At 39.2% G+C, this 25,275-nt stretch overlaps 2 protein-coding genes across 4 annotated transcripts; one reads left to right on the top strand and one right to left on the bottom strand.

The window, feature by feature from the left end:
- The first annotated feature begins 8,423 nt into the window (after window positions 1-8,423).
- Window positions 8,424-9,905, top strand: LOC122979149 (junction plakoglobin-like). Of its 2 annotated transcripts, XM_044346378.1 has the most exons (3): window positions 8,424-8,658; window positions 8,984-9,184; window positions 9,553-9,904. In XM_044346378.1, the coding sequence occupies exons 1-3, from the start codon at window positions 8,504-8,506 to the stop codon at window positions 9,584-9,586; spliced, it is 390 nt and encodes a 129-aa protein (XP_044202313.1). In that variant the 5' UTR covers window positions 8,424-8,503; the 3' UTR covers window positions 9,587-9,904. The 2 variants fall into 2 exon arrangements, with proteins under 2 accessions (XP_044202313.1, XP_044202312.1); XM_044346377.1 differs by having other exon boundaries at window positions 8,984-9,905.
- A 4,038-nt stretch (window positions 9,906-13,943) lies between these two features.
- Window positions 13,944-22,815, bottom strand: LOC122978746 (deoxycytidylate deaminase-like). 2 transcript variants are annotated; one of them, XM_044345712.1, is made up of 6 exons: window positions 22,028-22,815; window positions 21,153-21,234; window positions 18,891-19,020; window positions 17,527-17,643; window positions 15,656-15,752; window positions 13,944-15,107 (listed from the first exon to the last, which is right to left on the bottom strand). In XM_044345712.1, the coding sequence occupies exons 1-6, from the start codon at window positions 22,069-22,071 to the stop codon at window positions 15,050-15,052; spliced, it is 528 nt and encodes a 175-aa protein (XP_044201647.1). In that variant the 5' UTR covers window positions 22,072-22,815; the 3' UTR covers window positions 13,944-15,049. The 2 variants fall into 2 exon arrangements, with proteins under 2 accessions (XP_044201647.1, XP_044201648.1); XM_044345713.1 differs by lacking the exons at window positions 21,153-21,234; window positions 22,028-22,815 and adding an exon at window positions 20,008-20,341.
- Between the last annotated feature and the right edge of the window lie 2,460 nt (window positions 22,816-25,275).

Raw genomic sequence — 25,275 nt, 5'->3', positions numbered from 1 at the left:
GTGAGGAGGAACATTTTGAGAAGATGCTAAAACATCATTACTTTAGATCTCTGGACAATGAAACTATATGTTGTAGGTGCAAATATATGAACTAAGACAATGAATTTAGGGCTACATATATAGGTGCAAACAGAAAATAGAAAAAGAAATCACTATAAAAAGTGTAACTTAGTTGAATGATGGTCAAATAGCTGAGTTGCCAATTACTGGATTGTCATCAGTGACATTTCTCAACAAACTAATTGACTAATTGATGTTTCAGCATCAACACCCACAATGGGCTTGCTGTTCTATTCAAAAACAGAAAATGTGCTGAAAATGTCACATATACACAGAAACACTCACTAGTGTCATTAATCTAACTTACGGTCAGTCAGACATGAGGGGACTGAGCAGAGTGAACACTTTTATTTATGGCTTAATAGCAAATGTAACTAACAGGATGAAAGAGTGATAAAAGGAACAGATTCTTTTAGAAAGACGCTTTAAATCTGAGAAATACAAGACTGAAACTAGACAATGTAACCTCTTAATTTGTGCCTCTCATGTTGAATGTAATAATTATAATAAATAAGAGACACAAACTGAGGCTAGGGTGAACGTATAATGAGTGCAATAGACAAAAAGTTAAGACTAGTTACCCATGTGAAGGACCAGGCTGCAGCTGCTGACGGTTTCTTTTCATATCTTGTGGAATCAAGTCAAATCCCAGAGTGACTTGAGGTTTTTCTGCTTTTTATTAGATGTTGCAATGCTGTGCTGTATGACAGTGTCAGCGGTTGTAGACAAATAGGACAAATCATATTTATACGCAGTCTATTGGACACACACTACGTCATCATTAAGGTGTGGTAGCTGCACCCATAGAGACCATATTTGGGTATCTCAACAATATGTTCCTGTGTGAAAGAGAATATCTGATTATTCTGAGACAGATCCTGCCGATGTCTGTTTGGGAATAATCACACATAGACTCGTCACCATCAGTCTGAGATGCTATTTGTGATCCTGCATGTTAACTGATAGGAAAGAGTTCCAGACTTCCATCCTTCACTGCCCACTATGTGAGTGTCTCTTTCCAGTGGGGCAAGTGATATATGGGCTCAAATAAGGGTCTATAAGATTTTGAGCTTCCCAAATGGGAAAGTGGTCTCAGACTTTTGGACCCCACTGTACATGTGTGAGGATGTGTGCATGATTTCTTTCAGTTATGTCATTATGGAAGTGGAATTTATGACCTCCAAGTGACAATGCAGATTGGCATACTATGGTCCAATTTACAACATCCAACCAATCAACCAAACCATGTAAAAACCTAGCACATCAACTGACTCATTTACTCACAGAATAAACTACACCCTGTTTTAAAACTAAAAAACTGAAACGAAACTTCGATCCAGTTCTATTAGTCATTCATGAAACAAATTTCCTGGGGCAATTCTCCATGTGGCCTGGGTGAAGAAATACCAGATTATTGTCTAGCAAATCTATTTTGGTATCATTTACTCCTTTTAACAGAGCTGTCTTTAGGTGCTTTTAGACTGAATGCAGTTACATTTGTCCATCGTTTATTAACGCAATTTGACTGCTGGAGTGTTTTTGCAGCAAATGTTCCAACTATACAGAAGTTAGCAGTAGCTTCCTAGCTACCATGTGTGTTTATGTGACAGCTCAGACTCTCACTGATCTCAAAACTGACTAGAAACTTGTTATGTTACTTTCCTCCAGTATCTCCTTTTTCTTCTGGAAATGGAGTAATAAAACTTCAGGATGAACACAAATATTTTGTTCAAGTTGAACCACTCTGTTGAACATTCCCTGTCCTAAGATCTTCACTTTGAAAAAGGAAAACCTCCCAAAAAACCCATTTAACAGGGAGAAACATGTTATGGCCACTTTTGTTATGGCCATTTGAGCCAGGTTGTTTGTTAAAAAGTTTGTTTTGTGCCTCAGGTAGGAATTGGCGCATGGTGTTGCACTTAGCTAGGCCAAATCACCTAGGTGATAGACAAACCAATGTGGAGTTTGTCTGGCATCCAATTTTCACCATTGGTGCTTAGCTGCAAAAGTTGATACTTTTGACAATCTTTGTGAGCTGATTGTGTTGCAACAGTTTAAAAATGCTATTCCTCAATGCATTGCTACTTATATAAAAATATATATAATGAGCAGAAACCCTCCAGCATGCTTAAAGCAGCTGAATTGGCAGATTTTTTGTTGACGCATAGGGTCGTTTTTCAGAGACGTGAATTTGGGGTGATTGGAGAATTGGTGAAGATAATTGTGGTAACTCCCGTGGTGGTGCAAAATTTTCATCTGGCTCTTTGTGTAAGCCTGCATTTACAGGGCGGCCTGAGGTTGCCAGAGTTTGTAGTTACTTCCATGGGGAGGGTCATTGGAAGGACAAGTGTCCGCTGTTGAAGTCAACAGCTATCAATCAATCAATCAATCAATTTTTATTTATATAGTGCCATATCACAACAAAAATCATCTCAAGGCACTTTTCACATAGAGCAGGTCAAGACCGTACTCTTTAATTTACAGAGACCCAACAATTCCCCCATGAGCAAGCACTTGGCGACAGCGGTAAGGAAAAACTCCCCTTTAACGGGTAGAAACTTCAAGCAGAACCCGGCTCTTGGTGGGCGGCCATCTGCTTTGACTGGTTGGGTTGAGAGAGAGAAAGAGAGAGGGAAAGGGGAAGGGGGGACAGAAGAATAACAATCATAACAACAACAATAAGTATAAGTATCAATAGCCAGGGAAGGATGCCATCAGGACTGTGAAGGACCGCGAAGGCTCGGCCCAGAACCCAGGGTTTCCTGTGAGATGAGAAAGCACAAAAAACTCCGGGGAAGAAGCAAAGTTATTGACATGCATTGATGTTACATGAATGCATACAGATGGAGAGGAGGAGGAGGAGAGAGGAGCTCAGTGCATCATGGGAAGTCCCCCAGCAGTCTAGGCCTATAGCAGCATAACTAAGGGCTGCCCCAAGGCGAGCCTGGTTGGCCCTAACTATAAGCTTTATCAAAAAGGAAAGTTTTAAGCCTACTCTTAAACATAGAGAGGGTGTCTGCACCCCGGACCGAATCTGGTAGATGGTTCCATAGAAGAGGAGCCTGATAGCTGAAGGCTCTGCCTCCCATTCTAATTTTAAAGACTGTAGGGACCACCAGTAAGCCTGCATACTGGGAGCGCAGTGTTCTATGAGCTCTTCAAGATATGATGGTGCCTGACCATTAAGGGCTTTGTAAGTTAGTTAAGGATTTTAAATTCTATTCTAGATTTTACAGGAAGCCAATGTAGCGAAGCTAAAATGGGAGAAATGTGATCTCTTTTTCTAGTTTTAGTCAATACACGTGCAGCTGCATTCTGGACCAGCTGGAGAGTCTTTAGAGACTTGTTAGGATAGCCTGATAATAAGGAATTGCAATAATCCAGCCTAGAAGTAACAAATGCATGAACTAGTTTTTCTGCATCTTTTAGGGTCAGGATGTGCCTGATTTTTGCGATATTACGTAAGTGAAAAAAGGCAGTCCTTGAGATTTGATTTATGTGGGAGTTAAAGGTCATATCCTGAACAAAGATAACTCCCAGATTCCTTACGGTGGTGCTTGAGGCCAGGGTAATGCCATCCAGAGTAGCTAATTAGATAATGTGTTTCTAAGGTGTTTAGGGCTAAGCACAATAACTTCAGTTTTATCTGAATTTAGTAGTAGAAAAGGTCATCCAGGTCTTTATGTCCTTAAGGCATGCTTGGAGTTTGTTTAACTGATTGGTTTCATCTGGCTTCATTGATAAATATAATTGGGTGTCATCTGCATAACAATGAAAATTTATGGAGTGTTCCCTAATAATATTACCTAAAGGAAGCATATACAGGGTGAATAGAATTGGTCCAAGTACAGAACCTTGTGGAACTCCGTGTCTAACTTTTGCCTTCACGGAGGATTCATCATTAACATGTACAAACTGAAATCGGTCTGATAAATAGGACTTAAACCAGCTTAATGCAGTTCCTTTAATGCCAATTAAATGTTCCAGTCTCTGCAAAAGGATTTGATGGTCAATTGTTTCGAATGCGGCACTAAGATCTAACAGGACAAGTATAGAGACAAATCCTTTGTCCGATGCAGTTAGGAGGTCATTTGTGACTTTCACCAGTGCTGTCTCTGTGCTATAATGCGCTCTAAATCCTGACTGAAAATCCTCAAATAAACTATTGTTATGTAGAAAGTCACATAACTGATTAGAGACTGCTTTCTCAAGGATCTTAGATAGAAATGGAAGGTTAGATATAGGTCTATAATTGGCTAAAACACCTGAATCAAGAGTAGGCTTCTTAAGAAGAGGTTTAATTACAGCTATTTTAAAGGACTGTGGTACATAGCCTGTTACTAAAGACAGATTGATCATATCTAGTAAAGAAGTGCTCACTAAGGGTAAGGCTTCCTTAAGCAACCTAGTTGGGATGGGATCTAAGAGACAGGTTGATGGTTTAGCTTAACAAATCATTGAAGTTAGTTCAGGAAAGTCTACTGGAGAAAAACAGTCCAAATATATGTCAGGAATTACAGCTGTTTCTAAGGTGCCTGTGTTTGGGGAGAGAACGGTGCCTGTTGAGGGCAGGAGGTGGTTAATTTTGTCTCTAATAGTTAGAATTTTATCATTAAAGAAGCTCATAAAGTCATTACTACTGAGAGCTATAGGAATACATGGATCAATAGAGTTATGACTCTTTGTCAGCCTGGCCAAAGTGCTGAAAAGGAACCTAGAGCTGTTTTTATTCTCTACTATTAATGCTGAGTAATAGGCGGCTCTGGCATTACAGAGGGCCTTCCTATATGTTTTAAGACTATCTTGCTAGACTAAGCGAGATTCTTCTACTTTGGTGGAACGCCAAATCCTTTCCAATTTTCGCGATGTTTGCTTTAATTTGCGGGTTTGGGAGTTATACCATGGAGCTAACCTCTTATGTTTTATTATCTTCTTTTTTAAGGGGGCGATGGAGTCGAGTGTTTTTCTTAATGAGCCTGCAGCACTATCAACAAGATTATCAATTTGGGAGGGACTAAAGTTAACATAAGAGTCCTCTTAAATATATCTACAACACTATCAGATAGACATCTAGTGAGGACATTTTTGTCTAATGCTGTGTAATCCAGTAATAGGAATTCAAAAGTTATTAAAAAATGATCTGATAGAATATTAAAATCACCTACTATAATTACTTTATCTGTACTAAGGACTAAATACGACAAAAACTCTGAGAATTCAGATAGGAATTCAGAGTACGAGCCAGGAGGACGGTACACTATAACAAATAGAACTGACTGTAAAGTTTTCCAGGTTGGCTGAGAGAGACTAAGAACAAGGCTTTCGAATGAGTTATAATTAAATTTAGGTCTAGGGTTGATGATTAGGCTTGAGTCGAAAATGGCTGCAACTCCAGTGTCTCGAGGAATATGAGTATTAATATGACTGGGGGAGTGGATTCATTTAGGCTAACATATTCTTCATGACACAGCCAGGTTTCAGTAAGACAAAATAAATCAATATGATGATCTGAAATTAAATCGTTTACTAATACAGCTTTAGATGATAGAGATCTAATGTTCAAGAGTCCACGTTTAATTATCTTATTTTGTTGTACTATTGCAGTAGTGGTTTTAATTTTTACTAGATTTTCATGAATGACTCTTTTTTTGTTTACTTTGGATTTAATTGATTTAAGTGGTCGGGGGACAGACACAGTCACTATGTAGTTTTGGGTGGGTAACTGCTCTAATGGAAGCGCAGAGAAGCGTGTAGGACTGCAGCTCTGCTTCCTGGTCTCAACTCTGGGTTGTCATGGTTTTGGTCTACTAATAAACTCAGCCATATTTCTAGATATGAGAGCAGCTCCATCCAAAGTGGAGTTTTTCCTCACAGTGTCAAAGTGAATGTGAATTTACAAACAAATGTTCTGCGGTGGAAAGTAGCTTTTTCTGCAAAACGTCTGCAAAATACTCTGCTTTAGCTTCAGTTTTAGTCAGACTTTGGATGGAATTATTTTTAAACATGATGATGCATCACTCCATGTGATGATCTCTCATCCAGCTGCTCTGCACTGTGCTTTCACTATTATGAGTATTCTCTGATTCCTTCATACAGGGTAAATGAGAGCTACAAGGGGAAGTCAGGTCTAGTCCTCAACTAAAATGGCCCTTGAGGAGCAAAAATCACCTTCTGAGTTGTGCATTAAAATAGTCCTTGATTTGAGATAATGTAGGTTAAAATAATCTGCTTTTGAAGTTATGATTATTCAGTCCTGTATAACATTACAACTACATCAGCTAGTGGTGCTAATAGCTTATACTAGCTATTCATAACTCTACTCAGTTTGTAACTGCACAACTTATTAGTTATTGGGAGGATTTACTGAGAAGAATTTAAAATTTTGGGTCTACAGTTTAGCCACTCTAGCCATTAGGTGTAATCAGCCTCACCCATTTAACTTATTCACCCACACTGCAGCCACACTCGTAGGGGGGTTAATGGTGAATCTGATCTTGTGACTCTCAGGAGTTACTCATCCATTGCTACAGAAGTCATGTCCTCGTGTTCTCTGAATGAGTCAGTGAAATAAGTTAAGAAGAGTTGAGTATAAGTGGTGTACGAAAAAAGAGTGCACTGTTGTGAACAAGACTTATGCTTGGACACAGGACAGATGAATATACTATGTGAGTGTGAAATGTCTCATCAGCGCTTCAGGATGGATGCTGAACAGTATCATCTGTGCTTTTCTGCTGCAACTGGTTCACTGGCAGCTTTCACTTATACGCATTCCTGTTTTAACTTTGCAGCCCCCTAAGCCATCCATAGTAGCTGTTGCTACAAGATAGTGGGAAGGGATGGGTGTGAGCTGTGTTTTCCATGTTACTGCATGTTTGTGTGGGTGAGTGGTGGTGATGAGGATGACAGAGCAAGGCACAGTGAAATGAAAGTTAAAGGATGAATCACTCATTTACTAAAAGAAAGCAGAATCCAGTCAGAAGTACACAACACAAATTAACGGCTTTTCATCAGCACTGAATGGGGGGGAGGAACCAGCCCCTTTGAAGAATTTGATGTTGAATAGATGTTTAATAGATATTATATTTAATAGATTATATATGTCTATTTGTCTGTAGACGTTTAGAGCAAAGTTATTCAAGGTTGATAAGTGAAGGTTTAATAGACGTCTAGTCTTAGCCTAGATTGTTTCAGAGTCTTTTCAACGACTACGTAGATGTTTATCAGACGATCAATTAAAGTCTATTATATGACTTTAGATGTTTACTGAACTTTCACATTTCAATTTATTTTCACCAGGGTTTAGCTTAGCTATTTAATCTATGTCTTTTAGACATCTAATAAATAACACAGACAGCCTATTATAGTGAAGTCTTTTATTTGAAAATGTATATATTTATATAAATTAAAATTATATGAAAATATATTGAAATTACAAAAAATATAGAAAATTATATGACATATAAATTCAAAACAAAATTTGCAAATATTAGAAAATGAAAACACATGAAAAACAAAGGATAACTAGAAAATAAACAGCAATAATAATACAAGAATAACAAAACAATAATATAATCATTTTGATCATTGAGTATTATGTAATAACATGTTGAACATTATTGCCATAAAGTTGTCATGATGACTCGGGTTACCTCTGACTACATCTGTGGTAACTATGGGGTCAAGATGGCAGGGCAGATATCAGGTCTAAAAGATGGAAGGGTTGCAAAAAAAGCCCTCTGAAGTATGCTGGACGCCAAGTATATGATATTGTCATAGTGGATGACAGCGTAGAATTAGTATATATGATAGATGGTTGAAGAGTGACACTGTATGTATGAGGGGAAGGTACTTGAACTTAGACAACACTGAGCTGGCCACGCGTGCCGTGCCCGAGCTCACCAAACTGCTCAACGATGAAGATCAGGTGATGAATGCAGAGTCATGCCCGTATACAAAATCTGAAATTAGCACAGTATTTTTTGTAAAATTTGCCTTAGCTGGATGCACCAATAAGGGTTTTAGTTAGGTGAGAAGGATCCAGATGTCTTTCATCAAGCTGTCTGGATCCAGCTTCTCAAATTTTCTACTTTTAACGGTTTTACATCATTCCAACTTCAGTATTTTGGGTTTTGAATGGTTGGTCACATAAATTTGAAGGTCATTTGAAGCTGTCACCTTGAAATGGAAAAAAGTGATAATCAAGACATTATTTTAAAATTAAAATAACTGTTATTTGCAGCCCCACAGTACATGTATTTCACCCTTTTATAATAAAAGTACCATTGAACAGGTAGAGTCAATTTAATTCATATCTGCCAGTAAAAATTAACAGTTCTGTTCCATCTTCATCTCTCATCAGGTGGTGGTCAGCAAGGCAGCGCAAATTGTCAACCAGCTTACATGTAAGGAGGCATCTCGCCATGCACTGATGCAGTCCCCTTAGATGGTGGCCGCGGTGGTGCGAGCCATGCAGAACACAAGTGACATGGAGACAGCAAGAGCCACAGCCAGCATCCTCCACAACCTGTCACACCAGAGAGAGGGCCTGCTCTCCATCTTCAAGTCTGGAGGCATCCCCACTCTGGTCCACATGCTCAGGTACTGCTGGACAAAGAGAAAGAGAAATCATTGAGTGATGAAGCTTGTCCAACTTCTTTCACTTGTCACAGTTTCATCCTAGTTGTTGATACATGTTGGAGAAATGTGCACAATTACCGGTGCAAACTTGAAACCTTCACTCTGGGTTACAGTATAGTTATGAAAGGAAACTTTCACCTTAAACACATTTTGCTGTTTCATGGTTTGTTCATCTAATGTAATTCAAAATATACTCAATGAGCATATCCCAAGATGGAAACTTGCGACAACTGGACATGCCATTATTTTTTGATACACACTTAACCCTCCTGTTTATCTCCCTCAGCTCTCCTATGGAGTCTGTGCTCTTCTATGCCATCACCACGCTCCACAACCCGCTGCTGCACCAGGAGGGAGCTAAGATGGCTGTTCGTCTCACTGACGGCCTGCAGAGGATGGTCCCCCTGCTGAAGAAGAGCAACCCAAGTTCCTGGCCATCACCACAGACTGTCTGCAGCTCCTGTCCTATGGCAGTCAGGAGAGCAAGGTGTGTGTGTGTGTTTAATTGTCAGTTACTGAAGGTTTTGTGCCAGTGCACAGTCATACAATGGCTGATACACTTCATTGCAGCCAAGTATTGTAACTTGAGACTATTCACGTTGTCGTGCTTGTATGTGCATGTGTTGTTTTGGGTGTGGCATGTGAACAGAGTTACTCAGGTGCTGTCATAGTGAAGGTTTGGGTGCGGTTTTTTGTTGACTAGTAAAATAAATGAGGATTAACTGGTGTTACTCACGTCATGGCTTTGTTTCACTAAGGGCTTCTTCACAAAAAGATCCTGAGTGTTTAAAAAATCAAAGTTGTGTTTTCACTTCATGTACCGACACATACTCACACTGTTCCTCTATTTTAGAGCTCATCATTCTTGCGGGAGGGCAGGGAAAGATAAAAGCATTGTCTAGGTTGGAGGAAATAAGTGTGCTCTTGCTGAGATGGTTGTTTAAGAGTGGTGGTGGAAAGGACTCAAGGCAGAAAGCTAAATGAGCCCCTCCGGTCTGTAACGCACTGTTGAGTGTTCACCCTCATCAACCTCACTTGCTGCATGTGGGGAGAGAAACCAAATAGTGACTACTTGAGATACGACAGTGTACATGAAACACTGTGCTGAGAGGAAAAGCAGAAAGTGGAGTAAATAAAGGCTAGAAAAGAGGAAGATGATGTTTAACAGGATCTGTGTTTTATTATCATGCAGTTATTATAAATTTGTATAAGTGAGATCTGAGTGATGGAGGAGAGCGCATCATGACACTTGCTTTGATTAATTGAAGGGTTGGAGCCAGAGCGGTGAGAGGTCACCGTCTACATGAGCTTGACGTTGACCTCTCCTCTTTCCCATCACAGCTCAGCTGCCCCTCCTCCTCCAGCAGGAGCATCAGGGGGTTGAAACAGCTGCTGCAGAAAAACCTCCTCATCTATTCTGCAGCTTTGCCTGCTCCTCAGTTCTCTTCGTGTTCTGTTTAAGGGTCTCTCTTGCTTTCAATTACTGAAGACATCTTGTTTTGTAGTCTCTCTTATCCAAAGCCAGACACACAACAAGAACAAAGAGATAGATGTGAGGTGCTGGACAACAGCACCTACACTGACAATAAACTCACACAACCAACCACAGAGCAAACACAAAAATATTAAAGGTAAAGTGATGCGGTGTAAATAATACAATTAATGATGGCTGAATTCCATTTAGCTGGTTCAGTTTCAGGGTCCTGGTATTGTGCATGTTGGTTCACTGTCACACTGTCATGACTTAATTGATAGAACAGAGCCATCGTTAATGTTATTAATAACATCTGTGTTTTTCCTACTATAATGAGTCACAATGTGCACTGTGAAAAAGGAACATTAGCTCAAAAAGTGTAATATTTTGTCCAACATGCAGACAGTCGTGTGCCCTTCCTGCCAGCAGAGGCCAGTGTTGAACTAGATTAAACTCAACTGTAAAAGGCCTCCAACTCAGAGAAAAGACAATGAGCATCACTGCAGACAGGTGGAGAAACCTGTTGGATGTTTTTAAAGCAAAATCAATGACACACCTCCTCCTCTCCCACTGACACCTACAGAGACAACCTGTAAAATATAACACATCTATCTGTGTGTAAGACACATTTGTCTTCTGTGTTTGATTTTCTGACAACACATGAAATCAATGGGAACCTGTAACGGCAATAGAGAGATGGGTGGAGAAGCCAGCACTAAAACATCTCATATGTTTCTCACAACGTCTCTCCAATCCCAAATATTGTCATAAATATGTTAACAGTCACTGCTTATCACTGATATTATCATAAACTGATAAATTCAACAAAAAATAAGTATCATCAGGTCTGCACCAGACACTAATTATGTTCATGTTAAAGGTACCAGGGTTGGTACTGAGGCAACAGATAATATTTTTTCCTGAAAAGAGGACAAAAATGATGAGGCAGGGAAAAGTGACTGCTCTTCACAAAGTCCTCCCGGATCATGCCAGAACTAGGGACTTACACGCATTCAGTCCCACAGTGAAACAGTGAACAGTCCCACGTTTCCCCCTACTGTAGGTAACTAGATATTGTTAGGGCATATTTGAGATCTTGAGATGCTTCACAGTTGCACATAATTATTCATGTGAATTGAATAATAAAATGAATGAGAAGAAAAAAATGAAAAAATATATCATTGTTATATTATTCAAATATCGTTCAGCAGAGCAGAGAATTGTCTCTATCCTGGTTCTCATTCAAAAATGTGCCTGCCAGCACCTCTAAAGCTCACTAATTAACACAATATATCTCATTGTTTTTTTAATCTGAGCAAATGTACAGAGTTAGGTTTTGGGGTTATTTTTTGAACAGTGAGCAGATGTGCAGCCTCTCTGGCTATAACACTGGAGCTTGGGATGTAGCACAAAGTTCTTCGCGCAAACTGTCTCTTTTATATTTATGTTTATGTCCAATTTAAACAATATGACATATTAATTATTCAGATTCATAGACACATTTTTTTTTAACTTTGGACAGAGCCCAACCAGCTGTTTCTCCTCCAGGTCTTATGGTAACTGAAAGACCAATCAAATATCAAAGTCCATGGACTTTGTGACAGGCCTTCCCTCTTCTGAAGGCTATACTGTCATCCTGACCATTGTGGACCGCTTCAGTAAAATGGCCCACTTCATGCCTCTGCCCAAGCTCCCTTCAGCCAAGAGAACTGCTCAGTTGGTCCTGCTCCACATATTCCATCTTCATGGCCTCCCTGTCGATGTGGTGTCGGACCGTGGGCCTCAATTTGCCTCCGTTTTTTGGAGAGAGTTCTGCAGTCTCCTGGGTGTCACCGCCATCTATATGCCCACAACTCCCTCATCTGCTCTGCCACCGGCCTCTCTCCTTTCCAATGTGCCTACGGCTATCAAGCACCGTTGTTCCCCACCCAAGAGAAGGAGGTTTCCTGCCTGTCTGTCCAAGCCTTCATCCGCCGCTGCCGCAGAACCTGGCTCCAGGCCCGTTCCATCCTCCTTCGGTCTGTGGACCCCTGCACCTACTTACCAAGTGGGTCAGCGAGTGTGGCTCTCCACCCGAGACCTGCCCCTCCACGTGGAATCCAGGAAGATGGCACCCAAACACATTGGACCCTTCACAATACAGAAGGTCATCAACCCCGTTGCAGTACGGTTGAAGCTCCCGCGCTCTATGTGCGTCCATCCAACCTTCCATGTCTCCAAGGTGAAGTCGGTCCATGACAGTCCCTTGGTCCCTGCAGCACCGCCACCATCTCCTCCACGCATTGTTGACGGGGGTCCAGTCTACACGGCGCCTGATGCACTCCCGCCGGTGGGGGAGAGGCCTTCAGTACTTGGTGGACTGGGAGGGGTATGGCCCAGAGGAGAGATCCTGGGTTCCTGCTCGTTTACAACCTCATTGCTGATTTTCATCGGTGTCATCCTGACCAGCCAGCTAAGATGCCTGCCCGTCGGGGAGCCCACGCTTTGCCTCCACCAGACCGGTCTCTAGGGGACCGTTCCTTGGGGGAAGCTACAGATGATGGAGAATTCCTCCACCGGACCCCCTCCACCCACCCGGCTGAGGAAATGGACTGGTCTGACTCCAAGGAGTTTTAGGCCTGTCTCCTGCCCTGTTTATAGTGCCTTTTTAGGGATGTAGGGAGCCATCCCTTGAGGGGGGGGGGGGGGTTCTGTCAGAGTCTGCTCTCCCCCTCACCTGTTGCCGTGGGAATTATCCAATCATTCAGTCTCACTCTCCGCTCTGCCACACCCCTCATTAGTTCAACCATATTCACCTGGCGCTCCCACCTGCTCATCATCTCCAATCAAGCCAGTATATAAGCTGCCTCGGCCCACTCCCTCTTTGTCAGATTGTCTATGCTAAGTCATCTTGCCTTCATCTCTGGACTGCCATCCTGGTTCCTGATCAGCTTGTCTCTGACCATCGCTCCTTGTCTCTGCCCCAGTAAACCCACCAGCCTTCTGTCCCTGACTCTTAAGTTCTGCCTGCCTGTTCCCTGGTCTTTGTCTGCCTTGGGAGTGGAAGATCAGGGTTCAATTCCCGGTGGAGCCATTCTCATCAGAACTGTGTTTCTCTGACCGTGCTACTATTGCCTTGACATTGTGTGGAATAAAGACTAAAATTTATACCGGTGTCATTTGTGCTGCTATTGGGTCCATTCTATACCCGTTACACAGCATTACCCGATGACTTTCAGGGAACATTTCTACATAATTCACCTCAAGTTTTGAACCTTTGACCATGTTTAACAGACATTTGACATCATAACTGTATAAAAATAACAGAAAATAATAATAACAACAATAATAATAATACAAGCATGATATGTCCCCTTTAAAGTATGTTCAGATAGAAGATGAAGGGACATTTTGAGGCAGTGTGAATGCATGTTGGGTGTAGCCTACATAGGATGAAGATGAATGCAAATGAATTTGAATTCTACTGCCTGTCAGTCATCCATCATCCACATTCATTATATGTTTTAAAAAGTAATTTTTTACATCTTGCAGTGTTTTAGAAGTTTTCACCAAGGCTGTTTCATTTCTTTTACAAATGGCCACATGGTGAAGCTGAACTTCACCAAATTTCATTTAAACCTGTTAAGCAGTGTATGAGAGCTACCTAACAAATAGCTCCTAATACACAATTCTAACATAAATGACAAACTGAACATATTCATCTTGTGAATTGTGTGAGTGTAACCCCTACAACACATTTTCAAGAATAAGGAACACAGTGGACTAGTTCATGTGGTCCCAAAATTTTATTGACTCTAACTGCACTGATAGCTGACAAGGTTGAAGGAATGATGGTATGCATTTACAGAATTGAGATGTTTTTCCCACTTGTTCTTAACATCATGATAGACATTATGACAGAGAAAAGATAAACTGTTTTCAGTTTAAGTCAGGAACACACATTGTGACTGCTGAGACGAATTAGACTTGGGTGTGATGGCTGATGAGAAGATGAGAGTTGGAGCCAGTCTGTTGCAGTCTGGGTCAGTTAGTGTTGACGAGCAGCAGATAAAATCATATGTGTGTGATATGTAAAGATTCTAATCTGTAGTCTTCGGATCCAGCCGCTGCCAGTCATTCTCATAAAGAGTTTTTAAAACATATTCGGTATTTGTTACTGATGACGTCACTTATGTGTCACCTGAGGGAGTCAAGCCATATTCTGCAGTGTACTGGTACACATATATAAATATTGTGTCCCCTGAAACCCATAACTGATCAGAGCAGTGTTGGCAGTTATTTTAATGGAAAGTGGCTAAAGCATCACATGTGAATTTGCATATCTGTCAAACTACACTTAAATTTATCTTCAATTTTTATTATTTTTCAATCCACTATCATTTCATCAACATGCATTTAAATCTACCTCTAATTTCAAAAACGTCAAGTTAAATCATTTAGAGCCAAAACAAAGTGGTTCCCCAAACAATGAGGATCACTGATTGGTCGTTTGGTACGCACATTCACAGCTCAAAAGAAAGTCAGGTTTTTCCCCTTTGCAGACAGATATGAGAAGATCTAATTGACATCACAAAAGAAAATCAAACCCTCAAGACAGTGTATGCATAATTCTTTCATATTCCTGAACCCAAAGAAGTTTTATCGTAAAATAAAGTGAAAGAAGCATAGGAAGACCTTCCACCACAGTCTGCCACATTGGGCGAAGCCTCAGATTAAACTATTATGAATATCTGGTTAATCAAAATATCAAAAGACGCCAAAGTCAAGGTTCCTCGAATTTTCCTTTGGACAAAGCAGGGGGCAAGAAGACAAGAAAAGAGGCATCAAAGTCTCTTTATCTTTTCAGTCTCCCTCTGCCTCCCCACTTCCTTTGCATTTTCAGTCAGTCTCACTGATATCAACATCGATGATGCCAGTCCCTCTGGGGTTGAATTGCCTGTCAAAACACACAAAGAGGAAGAAAAACACAATATACACATAAGTCAGGGACACACAGGTATGAGGACACACATGGAAAACACCAAATAAAAACATGAATGAGGATGAAAGTCACATTTTCATTGTCTTTTCATGTCATAATATCAAATTAAATGCAGAGGGGTGAACATTGAGGACACATTAGAATAATAAAATACATTTATTACAATATCATCACAAAGTAAGCCTCATGCAAGAACATTTCTTATTCTTCTCCTAAATCTCTTGTTTCTTTCAGGTACACTTGTACGTGAATCAACAGATTCACAGACGTGTCCTAAATCACTTGTTTCAGCCTCTTAAAGTCTCTTAAATTACTCGTAGGAGCCATTTAAGAACAAATCTATTTGTACGAATGCTTCTTGCTTGAGGCCCAATGTCTCTTAAACCACACTGGACACCTCAAATCAATGAGATAATGGTGTCAACATATTAGAAATTTTCCATTAAGGCCTCAAAAAAACTGATCTATTTTGGCATGTGTGACAGAGAAAGTTTGTTACCCACTCGTATGGTATTTCGGCCAAGTCAAGCATCGTCTTGGAAGCGACTGTCATCTCGTCGCCATGATGCTTATCAGAAAGATAGACCACCTTCTCGATACCTGGACAAAGAGAGGGAGGGATTATGAAGGGATGCAGAGGGTAGGTAGAAGTGCAAAATAAAGACTGTTATTATTGTCTTCTCAGGGAAGTGTATGACGAATGAAAGCAGGATGAGAGAGGACAAAGGACAGAGGAAAGATGAGATGAGGACATCATATTCAGTTGACATAAGCAGTTAAATTATATTGTGACAAAAAAGCTGATTTAAAGCTTCTTATTTTTACAACTTACAGCGTACAGCTGCAATGACCTCATTCACGATGGTCTTTTGTGGGCACTTTCAGTCAACATTTTTCATTTCAGTCCTCTGACCTTGAGCCAAAATTCATTGTTTGTCCGTGCAAATTTTCCTGACGAAGGTTTGAGGACCTAAATATTGTGTTAAAAAAGTGAGTTCAAGTGATGGACAGTGTGCAGAATTCTTGATTTTCTTTCATACAAATGCTAAAATTCTTGAAAAAGCTCTCATTCGTCATCTGGAGAAGATTCTACCATTTATCATTTCAACTAATCGAAAGGGTTTCATTCTGAACAGACACTCTGTCTTTAACATTAGATATTAAAGAAATAGTGGACTACGAACTGTGAACTGTGAAATACTATAAGATAAGATCTGTGGTGTTTGACTTGGTGAAATGGGATTTTCTTTTTTAAACCCTCCAAAAATTTCAGTCTTGGTTCCAAGATATATCATGGATTAAGGTTTTAAGCTGCAGTGTGGCACAAGACAGGGGTACCCTCCGACTCCCCTTCTTTTTGATGTGACAATTTAGCCATTAGTTATTGCTCTGAAGGAAAATGTTTGCATCAGAGGAATTCACCACTGGGGCCTAGACCATAAGGTGTCACTTTATGCAGATGATGTGTTGTTATGTATCTGTCCCTTTATAACACCTTCCAAAACTTGACTTTGGGTTTGGTAAAATATAAAGCTACAAAATTAATCCTCAAAAAAGTGAACTAATGCCAATCAAAGATATGACAAAAGGACTCCCTACTTCAGCCCCCTTTAAAATGAGTCTGAAAAGCTTTAATACTTAAGGATCTGAATCTCTAATAGCCAAAAGATAAAGACAGTTTATTGGATATATTTCCGTAATTCATTTCAATTATTTAAACAGCCAGACTTAATACTTTATTTGGAACAAGAAACATCCTTGGGTTAAACAAAGTATACTATAGAGACCCTATGAAATGGGCGGCATGACACTTCCAAACTTCCTGTATTATTATTGAACTGCTCACTTAGAGCATTGTTAAATACAAAACATGCCCCTTGTCACTGCTCCTTCATGGTCAACTACAGTACAGCAAAACTACCACTGAATCAGTTTCACTGTTGTCATTGTTATGATAGACACTACATGTTTGCTTCATCAGCTGTGGCCTGTGATAAGGCCTTTGGTACAAGGTCAAAATGTACGATCACCTCAAATCAAAAACAAGCCTTTTAACAGGGAGAAATGGAAGAAACCTTAAGCAACAGGTGTCTTGTGTACAGAATAGACTAAAATCAGGATAACAAAATCATAGATAATTTATTTTGACAAATTTGCTTCAGTTGAGCAGCTGGTACAAAAATGTCATATTCCTAGAACGCACATGAAGTATATACAGTACTTCTAAGGAATTGTATGACATATAACTCCTTCCCTTTCTGTCCTTCCTCATCCCCTTTAGACTCAAATGTAAACCAGAGGACAATCCATAAGTAGAACCTACTTACTGACCTGAGAGTGTGTGTGTGTTTGTGTGTGTGTTGTCAGTACCCACCTCCCTGGATGATGAGCTTGGTACACTCGTTGCAGGGGAACAGAGTCACATAGATGGTGCAGCCCCTCACATCAGCACTGGTCTTGTTCATAAATGCGTTCAGCTCTGCATGGCACACTGTGGGACAGAGCCGAGTCAATACAAGACATCACCTTCAGTGCTGTCATGGCAATCTGGATCACATGTGTGCGTTTGTGCGTCAAACTCAGGCTTTTGTACATGACCGGTGTGATGTATTTGTTACTGCTGAATCAGGATAACGGGTTTAACCTGAAGTAATAGTGTGTGTTTACAAACTGTATGTTCACTGATAAGTAAAAAGAAATGTTAAATGTAAAAATATTTTTAATTAGAAATATTTGTTTAATCTTGAAATATTATTTTCCATTAAATTGCAACTTTATTCCTGTAATATTCAGATTTTTTTCATAAAGAAAGATTTTGAAAAAAAAATTAAAGTATTTATCAAAATTACAATTACATTTTTCTTAAAATATTTCAATTTTTTTCTCAAAATCTAATTTTTTCCTTAAAAATGGCCATAATACTTTGTCTACTGGACAAATTGAAATGAGGCATGAAATGTCCCAGCACATTCTTGCTCTCCAGAGGATGAACCCTTTTAGGTCACTATCAGGGTTTTGATCTTTATGTGTTGTCTTTAGGAATCAGTTACTATGCAGAAATATTTTGTGAAGAAACTGAGAATATTTTGTGAAGAAACTGAAGAAATTTCTTCCCTTACATGTGTATGTGAGGGTCTGATTTTGTTTCAATTAAATGACTCTAAAGCCTGATCTGAAGCATCTTATTAATAAAGATGGAGATTCATTATTTACCCTCTATCTCACTCTGCAGGTGAAACAGTGGTATTGCCTTTGAGTTATAGCTCTGAGACACTGAACAGTACTCAGCACTGACGTATGAACAACTTTTAATTTACAGCCTTTGCTGACACTTTTTTTGTCATTATTATCATTCTTGTTTGATATTTAATGCTTTTAATATGAGGCACTTTGTAAGTTTTGTTCTGAAAAGTGCTATATAAATAAACCTTTATTTACTTACATCTATAATTTTATTGTCTTTAACAATGACAATAAAGCTGATTCTGCTTAATCACACACATTTCCCTTGAATTAATAAAACCCAACACTTTGATTGCAGATAAAAATAAAACCAGTATTATTTCAGACTATCCAAAATAACTGTAATCAGGCCCAGAACAAGAGTCTGAGTAGAGATAGAGCTGGTTTGCTTTCAGAGACCTGCTGCTGATTATTCTTGTCTGTGTATAAAAATAATAAAAAAAAAAAACAATGTGTGTATTTAAGAATTAAAAACTAAGGAGTGTGTATTCTAACCATAAGGGTACTTAGTCTTCAGTTTGTCTCCTTCTCGTGCCCATGGTAGCTTGTCATCGCAGCCATTGGGCATTTTATTGTGACCAGTACTGACTATCTTATTCTCCCGGTTCACAATACAGGCCCCCACCTGAAACAAACATGATATTACACTGTTTAGTCCATTTTGTCTTCATATAATCAAAGATGATACATAACAGTCCTTTAATTTCAGTATGATTAAACACACTCTCAACCTCTTTGTGTGTGGATCTCTGTGAGAGTGCTCAGCTTTGTTCATTTCTAAATGTGTTTGAGTTTGGCTTTCTGTAGAAACATTCACCTACTCAATAAGGTCTATTTTAAGAGCTTCTCCCCTTCCCACTCCCCCAATGATCAGACTTATCATCCCAAAGTTTGTTCTCTGTGATTTAACTTTAACTTTGGATGCTTTAGAACCTCAAGGAAACTATACGTTAAAATTATTGAACAAAAGTTCTCTCATTCGAAACACTGCAAATTAAAAAAAATTCACTTACATATGATTTAAATGTCCAACAGAATCCATATATACATAATGGATATATATGTGGTTGATTGTGTTGAGTTCTAATACCCGCCTGTGTCTCCTCAATCACAAATGTCTCACAAATTCAAAATGAATAACAGGGGAATTGTTAATTAATTGGGGAAAAAAAGAGGGCTGTACCCAAATCATAATTTTGTCGACTCAGACACATCTTTCAGATGAGTAGGTTGAGCTGTGCTTCCCAAAAATTATTTAATTGTGGAGTGGTGTAAACCAACTCATCAGGATTCATGGGGGAGCTCAGAACTTTATTAATATCTTTACATGTGTTATTCAATATATACTCTCCTTTTTTAAATTACACAACGCAAAGTAAAACTGGATTAATCTACAATTTCTACACTTTACAGTTAATGTTATCCCTTTATTTAAGTATAAAGCATAGTATATTCCCCTGTCTCTCCTTTTGTGTTCATCGTCTGACCAAACAGGCCAAACAGGTATGAATGTTCCCCTCTTGTCTCTAAATCAGCAGTCAGGTTTCCATCTGAATGTAACGCAAATTTGAACAGAATTTCTACAAAAACAGCATAAGAAAGTAAGACTTACCCATATGGAAAACGTGATGGAAATGAGGTTGTGTTGTATGGGCAAAAGTTGTGTAAATGTAAAGTTAAACATGGGTTTACTGTGTTCTTATTGAATTGTTGCCTGTCACCTTGTCTGCATATGTTTGGTGAGTGTTTGCTTGATATTCTAGTGTCATTGGGATTGTGCTCAACTATGAGTCTCTGAAGCTGTACGCTAACGGTAGCCATGCCAACTGCTAACTTACCATCTCTGTTTTTTTGTGTCGAACTGATTTATTCCTTCTCACACACTCACATCATTAACAGAAATATGACATTTCTGTTTGTTTTACGTAGTAATTTGGTGAACATTACTCCACTTGTGTTGGTCTGGTCTGTCGCTACTGTCACATCTCCATGTAGGCTATGTCATGATTCATTCACCTAGTCTGTTTTCATTACACTTCCCTTTGCATTTTGATTTTATTGATACAGTTATTTTTCCACTTTAGCCAAGTGATATTTTAACTTTTTTTAAACTTTTTGGTATTTCAGTCACACTCTTTTGTTTTTGTTATGCACATGACTGAAATGCACTCAGTGTATTCATTGCTAATGCCTGTAGCTCAATTTCTGAGTTGGAACTTGGGAGGATATATGGCTACGTTATTTTGCCCTGTTGTCCTCCCAAGAGAAATGGTTGTAATGTCACCCAAAAACAACTTGTAGTTCCATGGCGCAATTCAGATGACGTATATGTAAGTTGAGAAATAATTTCTTAACCCCGTGGTTAATACTGTAGCCATGACAACGAAGGTAACTTAACTTTAAGGAAGTAGTAACTTTAACCCACACCACATGTTTCTCTAACCTTAACAAAGTGATCATTTTAATGCAAACTATGATCTTTCTTTGGTTTTTGTGCCTAATCCTAACTAGACTTTAACCATAGCCTTGTCACATCACAACACATCATTATTTTTTAACAGTGATTTGTACAAATGATGTTTTCCAATTACTGCCAATTACTGCCAATAAAAGCTGGCTGATCAGTTCTATCAGTCATTCATGTAACAAATTTCCTGGAAAAATTCCTTTCAAGTTTTTGGAGAGTCAAGGTGTCAACTTTTAGAGTAATTTTAATCACATTTTACTCGAGATTGACTAATATATGTGAATACACACCTTTGTGCTTGGGTCTTTGCTCCTCTTAGCTGTCAGGGCAGCTACAGCCATGAAGTAGTCAGAACAGTCCAGGATTTCTGCGCTGCCATAGAAAAAAGAGACAAAGAGAGGATGTTAAGTTTTGTGATCTGGAGAAAATCAATCTCTTAAACCATTTTGACGTAAGAGGCTTTCCATTTACTGAAATCACAGCTAATTTCAGTGCAGTCATTCCCTCCATTGTATTAGCTTATGTGAGGAGGAACATTTTGAGAAGATGCTAAAACATCATTACTTTAGATATCTGGACAATGAAACTATATGTTGTAGGTGCAAATATATGAACTAAGACAATGAATTTAGGGCTACATATAGAGGTGCAAACAGAAAATAGAAAAAGAAATCAATCTAAAAAAGTGTAACTTAGTTGAATGATGGTCAAATGGCTGAGTTGCCAATTACTGGATTGTCATCAGTGAAATTTCTCAACAATCTAATTGATTAATTGATGTTTCAGCATCAACACCCACAATGGGCTTGCTTTTTTGTTCAAAAACAGAAAATGTGCTGAAAATGTCACATATACAAAGAAACACTCACTAGTGTCATTAATCTAACTTACGGTCAGTCAGACATGAGGGGACTGCGCAGAGTGAACACTTTTATTTATGGCTTAATAGCAAATGTAACTAACAGGATGAAAGAGTGATAAAAGGAACAGATTCTTTTAGAAAGACGCTTTAAATCTGAGAAATACAAGACTGAAACAAGACAATGTAACCTCTTAATTTGTGCCTCTCATGTTGACTGTAATAATTATAATAAATAAGAGACACAAACTGAGGCTAGGGTGAAGGTATAATGAGTGCAATAGACAAAAAGTTAAGACTAGTTACCCATGTGAAGGACCAGACTGCAGCTGCTGACGGTTTCTTTCCATATCTTGTGGAATCAAGTCAAATCCCAGAGTGACTTGAAGTTTTTTCTGCTTTTTATTAGATGTTGCAATGCTGTGCTGTATGACAGTGTCAGCGGTTGTAGACAAATAGAACAAATCATATTTATACACAGTCTATTGGACACACACTACGTCATCATTAAGGTGTGGTAGCTGTAGCCATAGAGACCATATTTGCGTATCTTAACAATATGTTCCTGTGTGAAAGAGAATATCTGATTATTCTGAGACAGATCCTGCCGATGTCTGTTTGGGTATAATCACACATAGACTCGTCACCATCAGTCTGAGATGCTATTTGTGATCCTGCATGTTAACTGATAGGAAAGAGTTCCAGACTTCGATCCTTCACTGCCCACTATGTGAACGTCTCCTTCCAGTGGGGCAAGTGATATATGGGCTCAAATAAGGGTCTATAAGATTTTGAGCTTCCCAAATGGGAAAGTGGTCTCAGACTTTTGGACCCCACTGAACATGTGTGAGGATGTGTGCATGATTTCTTTCAGTTATGTCATTATGGAAGTGGAATTTATGACCTTCAAGTGACAATGCAGATTGGCATACTATGGTCCAATTTACAACATCCAACCAATCAACCAAACCATGTAAAAACCTAGCACATCAACTGACTCATTTACTCACAGAATAAACTACACCCTGTTTCTAAACTTCTGAAAAAAATGAAATGAAACTTCGATCTAGTTCTATTAGTCATTCATGAAACAAATTTCCTGGGGCAATTCTCCATGTGGCCTGGGTGAAGAAATACCAGATTATTGTCTAGCAAATCTATTTTGGTATCATTTACTCCTTTTAACAGAGCTGTCTTTAGGTGCTTTTAGACTGAATGCAGTTACATTTGTCCATTGTTTATTAACGCAATTTGACTGCTGGAGTGTTTTTGCAGCAAATGTTCCAACTATACAGAAGTTAGCAGTAGCTTCCTAGCTACCATGTGTGTTTATGTGACAGCTCAGACTCTCACTGATCTCAAAACTGACTAGAAACTTGTTATGTTACTTACCTCCAGTATCTCCTTTTTCTTCTGGAAATGGAGTAATAAAACTTCAGGATGAACACAAATATTTTGTTCAAGTTGAACCACTCTGTTGAACATTCCCTGTCCTAAGATCCTCAATTCGAAAAAGGAAAACCTCCCAAAAAACCCATTTAATGGGGAGAAACATGTTATGGCCACTTTTGTTATGGCCATTTGAGCCAGGTTGTTTGTTAAAAAGTTTGTTTGTTGCCTCAGGTAGGAATTGGCATATGGCATTGCACTTAGCTAGGCCAAATCACCTAGGTGATAGACAAACCAATGTGGAGTTTGTCTGGCATCCAATTTTCACCATTGGTGCTTAGCTGCAAAAGTTGATACTTTCGACAATCTTTGTGAGCTGATTGTGTTGGAACAGTTTAAAAATGCTATTCCTCAATGCATTGCTACTTCTATAAAAATATATATAATGAGCAGAAACCCTCCAGAATGCTTAAAGCAGCTGAATTGGCAGATTTTTTGTTGACGCATAGGGTCGTTTTTCAGAGACGTGAATTTGGGGTGATTGGAGAATTGGTGAAGATAATTGTGGTAACTCCCGTGGTGGTGAAAAATTTTCACCTGGCTCTTTGCGTAAGCCTGCATTTACAGGGCGGCCTGAGGTTGCCACAGTGTGTAGTTACTTCCATGGGGAGGGTCATTGGAAGGACAAGTGTCCGCTGTTGAAGTCAACAGCTATTCGTCATTCACCATTGCCTTCGTATGCTCCAGCTATGCTAGGCTCTACAGTTTTGGAGTAGTGACCATTGTGTGTGGATTTAAGCAAAGGTTCTGATTCTGGCCCGATTCCCAAAACTGGCTCTGGTTTTGAGCCGTTCATCGCTGATGCTTCTGTGTACTTGGTTGGTAGTGAGGAGTGTGTACCGATTAAGTAGATGGGTGACACGGGTGTTAAACACCCATTTCTCAGAAACAGGGGATTTTGTATTGATGCAGGGTATGGAACTGCACCATAACATCATGCTGGATTCTGAGCTGGTACAGGGCATTGTTCCTGTCGAGATCTGAAAATGGCTGTGCACATAGGCACCTGAGCAATGGAGCAAGTGGAGCAAATGTATCCCTATTATTCAATTAGGAGGAGCAAAGTTATGGTTTTGCTACCTCACTTTTTGTCTTTTTAAAAATAAACTTATCATCATACAGTCCCTGCAATCAGGTGATTTTATTTAAGCAGCTTATATCAATGATCATTTTTCTATTTTCAGCAACTGACAAAAACAATAAAAAAATCTGATGTTTTCGGACCACCCTTTGAGTTGGTTCAGTCCAAACCGTTGTGAGAGAGACAGACAGACAAAGTGGAGTTTTTCCTCACAGTGTCAAAGTGAATGTGAATTTACAAACAAATGTTCTGCGGTGGAAAGTAGCTTTTTCTGCAGTCAGACTTTGGATGGAATTATTTTTAAACATGATGATGCATCACTCTATGTGATGATCTCTCATCCAGCTGCTCTGCACTGTGCTTTCACTATTATGAGTATTCTCTGATTCCTTCATACAGGGTAAATGAGAGCTAAAATGGCCCTTTTAAGTCTTGAGGAGCTAAAATTACCTTCTGAGTTGTGCATTAAAATAGTCCTTGATTTGAGATAATGTAGGTTAAAATAATCTGCCCAGTATTTGTATTTGTATCTGTATTTGTTGAGGCAGCAAAATTATTTGTATTTGTATTTTTATTCGAATAAAAGTGGAAAGAGGCTTAAAAATCCTGTTTTTGTGTTTTTATTACACTTTTGCTGAACAAATGCTGAACAAGACTTTTTTAGGTGACCAAAATGTTACAATTTCATGAACTGAAAACACACTGAAATAACAACAGCTACGGCTACACCTACTCTGTAAGTATGGGGTTACGCCATGATAACGTTACCAATGTTGTCGCCGTGGTAGTGACTTGTCAATCACAACGTAGCCACACCCTAAAGCATACCCTGCTTTATTGTCTATTTTACTCTAAATGGGACCTTAATTTACAAATGAACATAATGCTGTATTGAAGAAGACTTGAAAGTAGCAACTTATTATGAAACTGTTTACTGAGGTAATAAATCAAGTGAGAAGTAGGGTCATTTTCTCATAGACTTCCATACAAACGTTCTTCTTTTTGCAGCTAGTAGAGTCGCTCC

The sequence above is a fragment of the Thunnus albacares genome, chromosome 3 (assembly GCF_914725855.1).
Source record: "Thunnus albacares chromosome 3, fThuAlb1.1, whole genome shotgun sequence".
Classification (NCBI taxonomy): domain Eukaryota; kingdom Metazoa; phylum Chordata; class Actinopteri; order Scombriformes; family Scombridae; genus Thunnus; species Thunnus albacares.
This window is presented reverse-complemented; position numbering and strand designations above follow the sequence as displayed.

Coding starts and splice junctions, on each gene's coding strand:
- LOC122979149 (XM_044346377.1), top strand. CDS start 8,504: ATGGTGGCCGCGGTGGTGCGAGCCATGCAGAACACAAGTGACATGGAG. Junction 8,659..8,983: donor ACTCTGGTCCACATGCTCAG/GTACTGCTGGAC, acceptor TATCTCCCTCAG/CTCTCCTATGGAGTCTGTGC.
- LOC122978746 (XM_044345712.1), bottom strand. CDS start 22,071: ATGGAAAGAAACCGTCAGCAGCTGCAGTCTGGTCCTTCACATGG. Junction 19,021..21,152: donor GCAAAGACCCAAGCACAAAG/GTGTGTATTCAC, acceptor TGTTTGTTTCAG/GTGGGGGCCTGTATTGTGAA. Junction 15,108..15,655: donor TTGGCCGAAATACCATACGA/GTGGGTAACAAA, acceptor GTGTTTTGACAG/GCAATTCAACCCCAGAGGGA.